Source organism: Diabrotica undecimpunctata, chromosome 3 (assembly GCF_040954645.1).
Source record: "Diabrotica undecimpunctata isolate CICGRU chromosome 3, icDiaUnde3, whole genome shotgun sequence".
Lineage (NCBI taxonomy): Eukaryota > Metazoa > Arthropoda > Insecta > Coleoptera > Chrysomelidae > Diabrotica > Diabrotica undecimpunctata.
Window position 1 is genome coordinate 65,838,198 of NC_092805.1, and position 14,507 is coordinate 65,852,704.

At 32.8% G+C, this 14,507-nt stretch overlaps 1 protein-coding gene across 2 annotated transcripts in view; it reads right to left on the minus strand.

Annotated features, from left to right (window-relative positions):
- The window catches only part of LOC140436873 (very long chain fatty acid elongase 7-like), a 221,611-nt gene that overhangs the window by 26,518 nt on the left and 180,586 nt on the right, over positions 1-14,507 (minus strand). For both annotated transcript variants that reach the window (XM_072526031.1, XM_072526032.1), the window contains one exon: positions 5,231-5,421. In XM_072526031.1, coding sequence (XP_072382132.1) covers positions 5,231-5,421 — 191 coding nt within the window. The remainder of the gene's footprint in view (positions 1-5,230; positions 5,422-14,507) is intronic.

The following is a 14,507-nucleotide window of genomic DNA, read 5'->3' on the forward strand; positions in this document are numbered from 1 at the left end:
GCAACATCAAGCAATCCATAAAAAATGACCATGGGCCAACGTTTTGTATTTCTTGCGACAGTAAAGGAACCTCGAAGTTGATCAACCGGGTCCACACCACCTTTCGTAGAGTTATAGAACGTTATTTCTTCAGGTTTACTTTCGTCACTCGTTGTCGGATCGATTTGGTCATCATGGTGTAGAGTTGACAAAATAACAACAGGTTTTTTTGGTTTTTGTGTATAGGACAATATCGTCACATCTTTGGCTAATCCAAACATAGTTGATTTTGGCGGTATATTGTTCAATAAGAATTCAGTTGGGATATGCCTTTTGTTTTTCCGTAGGGTGCCCACAATTGTTGGACTATGATTTTGTCAGTAAGTTTTGTGCGACTTCAATTGATGTAAACCAATTGTCCATTGTGACATTCCGGTTGTATTTGGAGATTGGTTTTCAAAGCCGCTCAACCACATCGTAGGCTGCAGAACTGATAGAATATGGACCTGGTGGTTGTGTACCGGCATAGATTTTTAATTGGTTAGTATAGAAAGTGCGAGAATCCACCAAAGAATATACCTTCAGATCGTATCGGTCCGGTTTGTTTGGGAGGTATATTCTAAAATTACAGCAACCTCTAAAGCCGCATCTCATTGATAGTGATATATTGGCCATTGCTATAATATTTTTGAAAATTTTCAACTAGATCCTCGAATACGACTATAACTGCTGGAAGTTTGTCTAGTTGTTTCCGTTCGTCCCTTATACGAATATCATCTAGGCGTAAGCAATTTTCATAAGAAATCTAATTCTGCGGAGAGCCATCGTTACCAGAAATATGTCAATTCCCGTACCATTTTTTTCCCAAAACTCAAAAATTGAAGTTCTACCTCCACAGTCTCCACAGTAAACTTTAGCTAAGTAAGGCAGGCCAATCAAAGCTTTTATTTTTGTTAGGCTCGCATCGGAATTGTCTTTATATCTCACGGACACACTCTCTATATATACATTAGTACATTCAACAATATGATTTATAATTTTGTCATTAAAAAACAGTTTCCAGTATTCCTTTTCAGTTGTGCAACTTTTCGCTTCATGAATAACTCTAGGAAGTTTTGTGATTGTGATGATAGTTTTTCGTCTAGTTATAACATGTCGTAATCCGCATGTCTTATTCCATTTCATTCCATCTTTGGTATTGTAATAAATGTGTTGGTTTGACCCTCCTTGTGGAATACATTCTTGTAAGTTTAGTTCTGTGTCTGATAAATCGAATTCAAACTCTGAGTTATGATTACCATCTTCATTTTCTAATTTTCCAACAATAGACTCATCGTAATCTGAATCTTCATAATTTTCCTCCTCGTCGGTTGCAACTTCCTCGTAGATACATTGCGTTTTACCTCTACCTCGTAAGAATACATTGCTTTGCTAAGCTCTAAAAACAATGTACTGCAAATTTTGTTTTGTACTTTTATAAAAAAAATACTTACATTAAGGAACGGGTTGGGTCTGAGAGAACGAAAACAGATATAACATCGACACTATCGCTTCAATACGCATTAGTAACTGAGGAATTATAGCTGGCCATGCCGTCGAAAGGTACCTATAATAGACTGCCAGGACCGTAGACTCGCTGTCCGAATAGAGATATTAGAAAAACTGAATGGACTCGACAGACCCAACCCGTGCACCGCAGGGTTAACCAGTTAATAGATTTCTGAAAGCTAATTTACCCAAACTTTAAGAATTACCGATATGAATCTAAAATAATAAAATAAAATCGACAATAACATGAAGTGAATTATAATGAGACAGAACACTGGATATAAATTAAATTAAATCATAAAAAATGTTAGATATATGGGTTTTAATGAATGAAAACGAAACAATGTAAATCTACTATTTAATACTATACAAGTTCCGAAATAAAATGCCAACATCAAGCAAAAGAGAACCGCAAGTTTCAGAAAATGGAGCCAGAATAAATGGCAAATACCAAAATTCATGAAATAAAAACATTTATAAAGGACTGGTAAATATCAATGAGAAAAGCTCGATACAAAGAGAAGTAAAAACAATTGAAGGGTGTGCATGTTCAATAATAGATAGAACCAAACCTAATAAAGAAAGAGAATAAGATATATTGATTTTATCAAGTAGACAACACTGAAAACTTTTGTTTTCAACATTTCCACAAATTTTGTGATAATTTACTGCCACTACAGCTATTTCGGCAGAGTTTCTTTCTTAAGTGCCTTTCCCATGCCAACTTGAGACAGGCATTCTGCCGAAACAGCTGTAGTGCCAATAAATTATAATAAAATTTGTGGAAGTGTTGAAATCAAAAGTTTGCAGTATTTTATTGCTTGATAAAATAAAATTTTATCAAGTAACGGTCGAATCCATCACATATTGATTTTACTTCACTACTATTTAAATACTATACGCAAGCAATAGTATACTTAGCAAGCTGGGATGGACCGTGTCACAGCTTGCGTGGAGAAGGAGTTTTGAAATAAGTAGTGGCTTGTTTGTACTTCGCGACAGATGGACGGATGGGGGGAGTCCTCACCGACTCGGCGCCTCCGGCTGATAGGGAAATGTCCTACAGATATGTAGGATAGTTTTTTGTGAATAAAGTCTTACCAAATAAGCACATAGCCATGATGATTTCCAACCTTCGATAGAAGATGGAACTTAAAGAAGAAGAAATAAGCACAACTGGACTAATCGAGGACATGGCATAAAGCAGCAGCTATGGCATTCCTGAACCAAGGCTACAGTGGAATGATTTCTGCCAATGGCTGGACAATAGGCACTCACAGGCGGATATTACATAATGATTCAATCGGCCGCAATACTGCGATGAGGCAAGCAATGGGAAACCACCTGATTTTCTTCCCGAAAGTACACTCCAAATGAATAAAATAGCATAACACAGACAGTGTGGAATGGGTTACCGGGCATGAGAGCGCGAGCAACCAGATGACTCATGGTAAATGGGCGACTGGAACAGAAAGCCAAACACAAAAGCTTCAAAGTAGAAAATCGATGAAGATATGGACATGAAACGCCAGAGGTCTCCTCCAAACTGGAAAACTTCACATGGTAGACAAAGAGCTAATAAGGCAAAATATAAATGTGTGTGGTTTAGCAGAAACACACTGAAGAAATCAATGACATTTTAAAACAAAAAACCACCACGATATCTAAATATCAGCATCTGAAACACAAAATATAATGGAGTAGCCATATTTATGAAGAATAAAATATCTAAATGTATCAGACAATATGAAAAAATAAACGACGGACACATGAAAATAACATAAAAAGAAAACCAGAAAGTTTCCATATTATTCAGGTATATAGGTGCACAACAGCCACCCCAGATGAAGACATTTACGACATTTACAATAACATAAAAACAACATAGAAAACATCTTTAAGAAAATCCCACAAAAAGAGCCAGTATATATAATTGCAAAATTTAACTTCAAGGTAGGAAAAACTGAAAATAAATCACAGTTGAGAGAAATTGTCGGGCCATTTGGTTTGGGCATTGGAAACCAAAGAGGAGAACGTCTTCTACAGTTTGGTAGTGAAAACAATCTAGTTTTCACAATAACTACACAAAGAACAGAAAAATGAAATCGACTACAAACTCATACGGAAAAGATGGAAAACCTTAGTTATAAATTTAAAAGCTATGCCTGGAGCATACTGTGGATTAGATCATACACTGTTAAAAATGAACTGCAGCCTCAATCTACACACAACAAGAAAAATACATTAGACAAAACAGCTAATGGTAAATAATGCACAAGAATTCCAGATGAATCTGAAGATGTGGAAAAGGCTATAAACCAATTACGAAACAAAAAAATCCAGATATCGATTGCATACCAGCTAAGACTCCAAAAGCAATGTGTGAGATATGTGTAGATGTAATACTGGATACGTGCAGCATGATATGGATCACAGGTGTATGGCTTGATGAGTGGTGCAAATCAACCTTTATCTCTATCCATAAAAAAAGAATCACTAACCATATGCAGCAATTACAGAATCACTGTCCGTTTTTCTTAGAAAAACAAAATTCTGCTACATATGATCAAAGAACGGCTAAAGAGCTTTCTACTATCAGAGATAGTTGAAGAACAATGTACATTAGTACCTGGAATAGAAATGAAGGAGCAAATACTGAACACCAGAGAGATAATTTAAAAAGCAAGGGAACACACCATACCAATCTTGCTTTGTTTTATACATTACACTAATGTTTTCTATTCAGTAAAGTGGGTTTTCCTCTGGAGTTTAATGGAAAATATAAAAGTACCTAAATACCTAGTTAACAGTTAATCTAATAAGAAATCTGTATGATAAAAACTCAGCCAAAGGTAAAATACACGGAATATATTCAAATGCGTTTAAAATTAAGAAGAATAAACTTCGAAATGATTACCATCACTGAACGTTTCGCTTATCAGAGCTACGCCGGATAAGCAAAAAATCTACTACCTATACACCATATACATAATAATAATCTACTACATATACACCAAGTTACGAATTTCGAAGTAGGATTTCATTTGTATACTAGGGCTCTCTGATATACAACAATGTCGATTGCTCATCAGAAATCAAGACTAGACTAGCAACGGCCCGAACCGCAACAGCTAAATTAATTAAAATATGGAAAGATCGAACAATAGCTCAACTTGGCCAATTTCCCTATTTTATCAGCTGTAATACGCATCCAAGTCTTCAAAGGCTATAACTATAGATGAATTCTACTAGTGTCCTGAACAAAATATATAACCAACCTGTCCACTATGGAAGACCTTCATATAAAAAAGGGTTTTAAAAAAAGGAAACCGAGGATACTTAAATTATTTCGGCCACATAGCTATAATAACGGGAACTATGGAACTATTGGTAGAAGAAGAAAAGTTTAAAGTCCGAAGACTAAGAGGAAAATCTCGAACACTATGGGCAGACAACATGAAGACTGGTGGGAAAATCCCCACATAAAGCCATCCATATGACACAGGATCGCAGCCAATGGAGACAGCAAGCTAACAGTATTTAAAGTGTCACCACGCCTTGACAAGGGCTCAACTGATGAGAATGGTATGGAAAAGTAAAAGTAAGACAGAAATATATATCTAAATTTGCTTTTCGTTTTTTGTACTAAAACAAGAAGTAAATAATTTGTAGTAATGTTACTCTGAAATGAATTGATACTGACCTCGTTAAATATATATGCACTAGCAAACACTTGTAACAAATTATAAATTTGAATCGTTTTCTTCAGTTCATATGGTTTTTTGTCTTTCATATACCTAGGGCCAGCCTTTGTACAGAAATATACATAAGTGACTAATATGACTATAAGGTGACCAAGTTTTCCTGCTAGAAACCAATCCTTCGTTCTGGGATCTGAAAACAAAAATAAAGTATATTATAACAAATGTGGTAACATTTTAATTTTTATTTTGATTGTATAGTTCAAATGATTTAATTTTGAAGTGGCAAGATATTATACAAATAGTATAATCTTAAAGGAAATATAAAATTATCTACCAATAATACTATGGCTGCCTCATGGCTAAGTTCACTTTACTAGATTATTTTTGGGATCTCAGACTTAGATTATATAAGAGTGCTTTGTTGTAAAATAAATATATACTTTTTCTCTTAAAATCGTTGTCAAAAGTTACAGATCACTCCAGCTAGAGAGAACGTAGAGTATTGAAACTTGGATATAACATGGCAGTTTCTTTGGAACAGAAATACATAGTGTGTCAACGGACGTGTAAATGTTTAGTATATTGTAGCGTAAAAATATGTAGTTACGTTCTGTCGAGTCATTCGAGACTTCATTCTAAGTTTATTCTACTTTTGGACTCAAAATTTTTCACATATTTTTCAGTCTGAGAATATTATGTATTTTAAAAATATTAGTACTTATAAACATACACATTATGCTTTTCCAAACTTCATTCTATCAGTGCATTGTACTTCTGTAGATAACAACATCATATGCACTTATTAACTCTTTGATTTTTATAAACCAACTTAAAATTTTGGACATATTTGTCAGACCTATTTTTCCTCTGAGAATATTGTGTATTGTAATGATGTTTAATAAACACATACACACATATTATGCCTTTCTCTGATCTTTAGTAATTTTCTACCCGAATAATTTTCTATGGTTTTAACCAGTCATTAAGTCTGCTTCAATAATAATTATCAATAAGACAACTAGTTATAGTTGTTTCTTTCTATCTCCAGTGTGCAAGTCACTCTTGTTTTAGCAGTATCTACAAATAAATAGATCCTCTACTGTCTCATTTTACATATAGCAATTTATTTTAATTACAAGGGGATTTATTTAGCAGTTCTAACACTTTACTTTTTCTTGAGTATAAAGTAGTCCTTCGTGACCCTTAATAATCTTTTTTTTTTTTTAATTTTTTCCGTGTGGATTTCCCGATGTAGATCTTTAATGCGAAGATGCTACAAAGTGATAACCATATTCTTTAGTATTCCATTGGACCTTTGGAGGCAAGTAAGGTTACTCTCACTAGTATACTCTCTTATTTGTATACCATACAACACTTAAGTATTTTTTGTATGTTCTTATCTTGATGTTGTGAGCTCCTTCCTAATAATCGACGTAGCTTCTTATAATTCAGTTTCGTTACTTCGGTTTTTATTAATATATTCGTGATATTTTAGTTTGCTGTACAAATTCAACCTCTGATATTTTACTGTTTCTATGCAAGGGAAATATTATTATTTGGTATAACTAAGTGATTATTTACTAAGCGCCATCCGTTATTCCAAGTATTTGTTTTGTTTACTGCATTTTGGAAGTGTCTGGTTGTCTCTTGGATAGACTGTTTAACATTTAGTACTGCGATATCGTCTAAAAATGTCGCCAATTTACGGTTTTTTCTAACAGGGATTTCACAAGTATGAAACAGCCGTATTGAGTCGTAGTTCTAAATATTCGCTTTCTTGTTTCACTCTAAATGTTCTGTCTTTCAAGGGTGAGTGTATTAGCTGGATGTAATATGGATACATTTCTGAAACAAATGTATCCAAGTGTTGCTACGCCACTGGTAGCAATTAACTTACACGTCTTAAAATCTACCGAGGTAAATTCTCCAGCAAATTCTCATGAAAGCCGATAATGTGTTCAAAAGATATTTTTACTTACAGATTAACTGTCTCTGACCAATTCTTAAAATTTCCCTGTTTTACCTACCTCTGTATAGAAATATCGCAGTTGTCCCCCGATAACCCCTTGGCAATCAGGTATTGAAAATCAGAATTTTAAGGATTCAGGATAAAATTGTATCCCAGCTTAGCTGGTCGCGGTTAGAGGTTTAACTCTCGCATAGTAGTTAGTGTTAAATTCGTATTCGATTAAATGCGACCCATTTCTGGTTTGAGAGAGACTCTGGCGTATTGAGTATACCTAGTTATTGTTACATAGATACTCATTCTTAATCAGGTATATTAATATTAAAGAAAACATCCTTAGTTGAAGTGATAATTATTAGTAACATTTTACTCTCTATCAGTGCTCGTGTAGTGTGTCGCTAGTGTAAGGTGGACAGTAATCGGCAGCTCCAATAAAAGAACTTGCGCTAAAACTTTGACTAGATATTAACTTAGTTGTAGTAACATTCAATTATTAAACTATGTATTTTTTAAACTGTTTGTGTTCTTATTTCCCACGTCAGTGGGTGGTCCTTCAAGTTGGAAGTAATTACATGACTTAGTACGCTCTAAATGGTAGCAAGATCGCCATTCTAATTTGTTGAACAAATATCCGTTTAATTCTACCATTTTTGTTGCTAATAAAAGCGAGATATCACTTGCAATATTATTATTTGGTACAGCTAAGTGATTATTTATTAAGCACCATCCTGTATTTCAAGTATTTGTTTTGTTTACTGCATATTGGAAGTGTCTGTTTGTCTCTTGTATAGACTCTTCTTCTTCTTATGGTGCTGTTGACTGCTGCCCTGAAAAGTCCGGTAGTGGTTAAGTTAAACCATTTTCGCAGGTTATGCAGGCAGGATATTCTTCTTTATTCTGGACCTCTTTTCCCATGCACGTTACCTTGAAGTATGGTCCGAAGTAGGTCATATCGTTGTTCATTGCGCATTATATGGCCCAGGTATTCTAGTTTGCGACGTTTTATGGTTACGACTAGTTCGCGGTCTTTACCCATTCTATGTAGTACTTCTTCGTTGGTAAGTCTGTCTATTCAGGAAATTCTCAACATGCGTCTTCAGTTAAGGTCTATGACTCCACGCCATATAAAAAAACGGAGAATACGTAGCATTTTAGTAAACGAACTTTTATTTTCAATTTTATATCGTGGCTGTTAAAGATTTTTTTCATTTTGACGAAAGCTGATCTTGCCTTCTTGATCCTTATCTTAATTTCCGTTGATTTTTCCCATTGTTCATTTAAGTTTGCACCCAGATAACAAAAGTTAGTGATTTGTGTTATACGTTGTTGGTTAACTAGTAATTGACCAGGTGGTACCCTATTTTTGCTTATAACCAAGTATTTGGTTTTTTTGATGTCAAAATCAAGCCCAAACCTGCTACTTACTTCCGCCACCCTGGAGACAAGTGTCTGCAGACCTTCAAGACTGTCTGCAAAATGACAATATCATCAGCGTATCTTATGCTGTTCAATCGTTCTCCGTTTATAAGTATTCCCTCGTCTATGTCCTTTAGCGCTAGGTTCAATGTGCTCTGAATATGTATTGAACAATAATGGGGACAATATACATCCCTGCCACACACCTCTTTTTATCTTTATGTCATTTGTTAACTGATCCCCAACTCTAACAGCTGCAGTTTGTTCGTAATAGATGTTGTTTATTATATGGCGATCTCTGCTGTCTAAATCAATTGAATTTAATATTTTCATCAGTTCGTCATGTTTTATTCTATTGAACGCTTTCTGGTAATCAACAAAACACACATATATCACAATTCACGTCTCTACATCTTTGAAAGAGCACTTGTATTGCAAAAAGTGCCTCTCGAGTACCCAACGCATCTCCGAAGCCGAATTGTGTGTTTGTCATGACATGTGTTCTTCACATTTTTTATATATAGACTGTAACCTTTAGTATTGCGATATATAAAAATCTATGTATAATGTCTAAAAATGTCGCCAGTTTACGGTTTTTCCTAACAGGGATTTCACAAGTATGTAACAGCCGTATTGAGCCGTAGTTCCGAATATTCACTTTCTTGTTTCACTCTTAATGTTCTGTCTTTCAATGGTGAGTGTATTAGCTGGAAGGTAATAAGTAAGGTATTGTTATGCGGTGTACTTGATCTATAGTTGAATATTTATTACCTAGTCTAAACTGATGGCATGGAATAACTTATTTTTGAGTCAGTATTTATTTTAATTAGCAGTATCTTCTGGGATAGTTTCGAGATAATTGGTAACAATGTATTAGTATGTATAATTCTAATTTATTAGAATCTAATTTATTAGAATTATATATATTTAGCTGATTTTCTCATTATTGTATAAGTTTTATAGTCCAAATTTTGTATTTATGAGTTTTACGATTGCCTCCATGGGCAATGTTGTTTGTATTTTTTCTGTTATTATTTTTCTGCTATTATTTTTAATTACTTTGGTTACTTGTTTGGAGTAGGGTAGGCATTATTATTTCTTGATCAGTACTATTCTCTTCGTGTTTTGTATTCTCATCATCGTCGTTTGCGCCTTGTTCATGATTTTCCATATCTTGATTTTTGAATACATTTTCTAAGCAGGATGTGAATAGATTAGCTTTGCAGTAGGTGGCATGTGTGCATGTTCTATATATAATGTCCGGTTTATAGAGTCCTGCGCCTTCCCGTTCCCAGGCTTTATTCACGTCTATCAACTCAGTCTCCTGATCGTAGATCTGCCTCTCTGACATTGCCTTTTGGACTCCGTCAAGCCATGTTGTTTTCTGTCTTTTTTGTTTTTTTGCTCAGGTGGCTGCTAATCTAATATTATCTTCGGTGGGCGATGATCTGTCATTCTCTATGGATGTACGTACCAAATAAGCTATTTTTGCTGTATTTCTTTCAGGATAGTAACTGTTCTCTCCATGATTTGTCTTATTCTTTCAATAGTTACGTGCATAATTCTTTATATACCTGCTAATCTGCGATAAAAATTCTGATCCAAAGCAAGGAATCCAGTATACTGGCGTTGTATTACTTTTTTTAGCTTCAGTAAAATGCTGAGGCGAGCGTCACTGAACTAGGGCCACAGAATGGCGTCGTCACAGGTAGCGTTATAGAATAACGGTTATTGACATCAATTCACTACTCTCGATTAATTCGTTTGTAGTGATCATATATTTACTCTAAGCAAATTTAAATTAGAAACTGCATAAAAATAATTAACAAAATATAGATATTAAATGAAAAGTAAAAATTTAAAAGAATATCTGTCACTAACAGATTCGATTCGTAATTACATTTGATTAATAATAACACTGAATCATGTGTTCAAAATTTTATAATAATTATATATATATTTTATTATTAATATTTGGTCTGAATTGGACAGGTTTAAAAATACACAAAACATAGTATGAAGCTTTACGCTAATCTACAGTACCACCTATCCTTCCACTTTTTAACACACTTCTCGCTTTAAAATAATTTTATATAAATACAATTATTATTTTTAAACATATTTAGTCTATATAATATTTAAATTGATTATCAGATGATTCTCAAATGATATTATAAATATAAAAGTATTTATTTATATTTTATTATAATTTAGTATTTCGTTTGAATTTGACAGGTCTATCAGAAATAAACAATTTATGCTTTGTTAGTACGTCAACAGGTAGCGTTAGGAGTAAACATAATTCATTTAATTATTTGAATATAATATAATTTGTTTAAAATATAAATAATAAAGAAATAATAAAATTACTTTACACAATTTCAAGCATATTATTTAAATTTTAAAAATATAGAAAACTGTAGCTTTTTTTTTATTCTGTTTTCTTAGTGGGTTCCACGCATCGCATTCATAAGGAACAACTTTTCTTCTTCTCAATATTATACTATGAAGTTGAATTCTGGACAATTACTGAGGGGTTGGAGAAGAAACTTAAAGAAAATATTCAAATAGATGAGACTGTATTACGAATTACGGGGAAAGAAAGAGAAGTGTTATAATTGATTGAAAGGATAAAGTTAGAATATTTAGGACACATAAAAACGCAATTAAATATAGGTTACTAAATATAATTTTCCAAGGCAAAGTATTTGGAAAACTAGAAATTGAAAGAATATATTATGGTTAAAAACCCCGAGGAAGTGTTTCTCCATAAGAATAACCAACCTATTTAAAGCATCAGTCAATAAAATAATTATTGTAGCCAGAATTATCACTAATATTCGAAACAAATAGGAAACAAAAGAAGAATGTAATTTTAATACACTTTTTAATATTGGTTAAAATGTTTTATGGTCATTTAGAAGTAAATGAAGATGAATGAAAACTTCTGAGTAATTAACGAGCATTTAAATTCTCTTTAATTATATCGATTTTATTTTTTATCTTTATATACATACTAGAAATAAGTAACTATCGTTAAATTTATCCATTCTAAATATAAATTAAAATTAATAACTTGCTATGTTTGATATATAAAAGCATTTAAATAATTAGTACAATTAATACATCTTTGCTCTAATTAGTAGTAATAATGTTATTTTTCTAGAAAAACTTACATAAATTTCTATAATTATTTTGATAAATAACAGTAATAAAAATCTAAAATCAATACCTTTATACTGTAATGATCAACTAATGCCATTGACGAAAAACTTTGAACATGATAATTATTACAGACGAAAGGTAAGACTTCGCTAAAAAATATTAAACAGGAAACAGGTTCATCAAGGTAAATTGTCAGCGATTTACTAGTCTGTAGTAGTTAAATACTGATATATATTAGGGGTCACATACCATCCATCATCAATATTTAGTATCGATATAATTAATTATAGTGACATTTAATTAATAATTAATAATTATATACAATCGAATCGAATCATTTATACTATATTATTAGACACTAAGTAAGACAACTCTTGTGAATAAATAATAATATTACCAGAAATTTTCTTTCAGTCTCCTACTCTAATGCCTCCACATTAGAGTAGGAGACTTATTTTAATATACAGTAATTTTTTTTTTAATTTTAATTTATGATTATAACATTGTAAACGATTTTGAGTTTAAATCAAAAAGAAAAAGCAAGATAATGGTTGTTTAATAATAACTGAACCTTACATTTAAGCTTTGTAATACATATTAAGTACACGGATTTAGCTCTTCCCTGTCACGTTTGACTATTAAAGCTACTCTTATATGCCTGAAAAAAAGAGTACTTGCTTAACCCATTAAATACGGTACGGCAAATATAGTTTTCTACTGGCGACATCTGTTGTTGAAAATCTTAATGTCTGGGACACAGACACTTCTGCATAGTTTCATCTTTCAGAGGGTGTAAAATTACTATGTTTTTCTACGTAGTTTAAGATACAACACTTTGAAATAGCCATTGCAGTTGTGATTTTAAGGTTAAATGTGGTAAATAAACATTTTTATCAATAACTTTCTATATTCATGAATTTATATTGTTGCATACCTGAAATTTGTTTTACATATATGAAAGAATATTAAGTGAAAATAGTTTTATCACATGTTTATTTCACCTCGAAGCTTTAACAACCTAAACTTCTAGGTACCTGCTTGGGTATATTAAGCAAAAGAGTACAAAATATAATATATTTTGTTTAGGTCTGAAATTCTACGATGAGTCTTCCTGAGATAACCACATCTTTATTTTATGGAAAAAGATATCAAACTCGAGATTACCAGAAATAGATTTGGTGATAATTCCACCAAATATTGACTACCAAACAGATGAGGAGGAGTTTAATGAAGATGACTTGATAACAACCTAAATATCCGACGATATTCCTGAAGAACTTAAAGTCGTTATTGATGAGTCCGAAGATGAAGATGACTATAGCACGGTGGATGATCCAGCCTGGATGATTTTGATAATAGAGATGACCCAGATGAAACAGATGATGACATTCCACTGTCCAAAGGAATAAAATCATCAAAGAGGAATTTAACAACTGATAAACTTTCAAAAAAGAACTTACTAAAGAAGCCCAAAGATCACAAATGGAGTAGTAAAACAGTGAACAAGAGTATGAATGGTACAAATGGAAGCTATAAACGAATGAAAAGGGTAAAATCAGAGCTTTAAATCATAAGATTTTTAAATCAAAAGAGTTTTAAATCATATTGTAGAGCAAACCAATCTGTACACAATAGCCATTAATCATAATTTTAAAATTACAAAAAAAAAGATCAAAATTTGTTTTAGAATTTTTCTTTTTACCAAGTATCATAAATAAAGGATGTATAGGAATTTGGATGAAGATCTGAATGTTCCATTTATTTCCAACGCAATGAACAGAAATAGGTTAACAGAAATTAAAAAGTATATTTATTTGGCAGATAATACTAAACTCAACAAAATTAATAAAATATTTAAACTACGACCTCTAATGGATTTACTGAATGCTAAGTTTCAACAATGTGGCATTTTTCATCAAAATTTATCCATCGATGAGGCAGTGGTCAAATAATTTGGCTACCATTCGGCAAAGCAATTCATCAAATCAAAGCCTGTACGTTTTGGCTACAAGGATTGTTGTGCAGTTCTTCTGGTTACTGTTATGTTTTCTTTCCACGTACTGTGAAGCTAAACCTTCAACTAGTGAAGAACAGATGAACCAGAAACAGTCTAAACTAGCACTAGGATCACACGGAGTTTTAGACCTCCTGTTTATTATTAGGGTTCCAACTGACCACCAAAAATATCCTCTTCTTCCTCAAAAAAAAAAACGATCGTGAATATTATGATCATGGCTATGATCAACAAAGTGCTATCCTATTGGTAAGATGGAATGACAACAGTGCTGAAACCGTGGTACCAATTACGATACCTTCAATTGTACCCCATGCACAAGTGAAGTGGTGGTGTGCCAAACAGAAAGAAAAAGTAGCAGTGTCACAACCTTATTTATTTAAATCCTACAATTTATCAATGTGGCGTGTAGACTTACTTAATCAAGTGCAAAATAATTACAGAATCGGTGTCCTTGGAAACATTTTTGTTGATGACTCGTTTCCCATATGATAAATATGACAGTAGTCAATGCGTGGAAACTATATAGGAGTACAAATGAAAATGACAAAGTAGATTTAATACTATGAGCTTTCAAGAAATCCATACAAAGACGATCCACATCTATCAAACCATCTAGTTTGCTGCCAAAGAGTATACTGGTTACTTATGATGGTCATTTTCCCAAAAGAACCTCGAATCCTTGAAGATGTCGCAAATGCCACGTAGAGCTAGA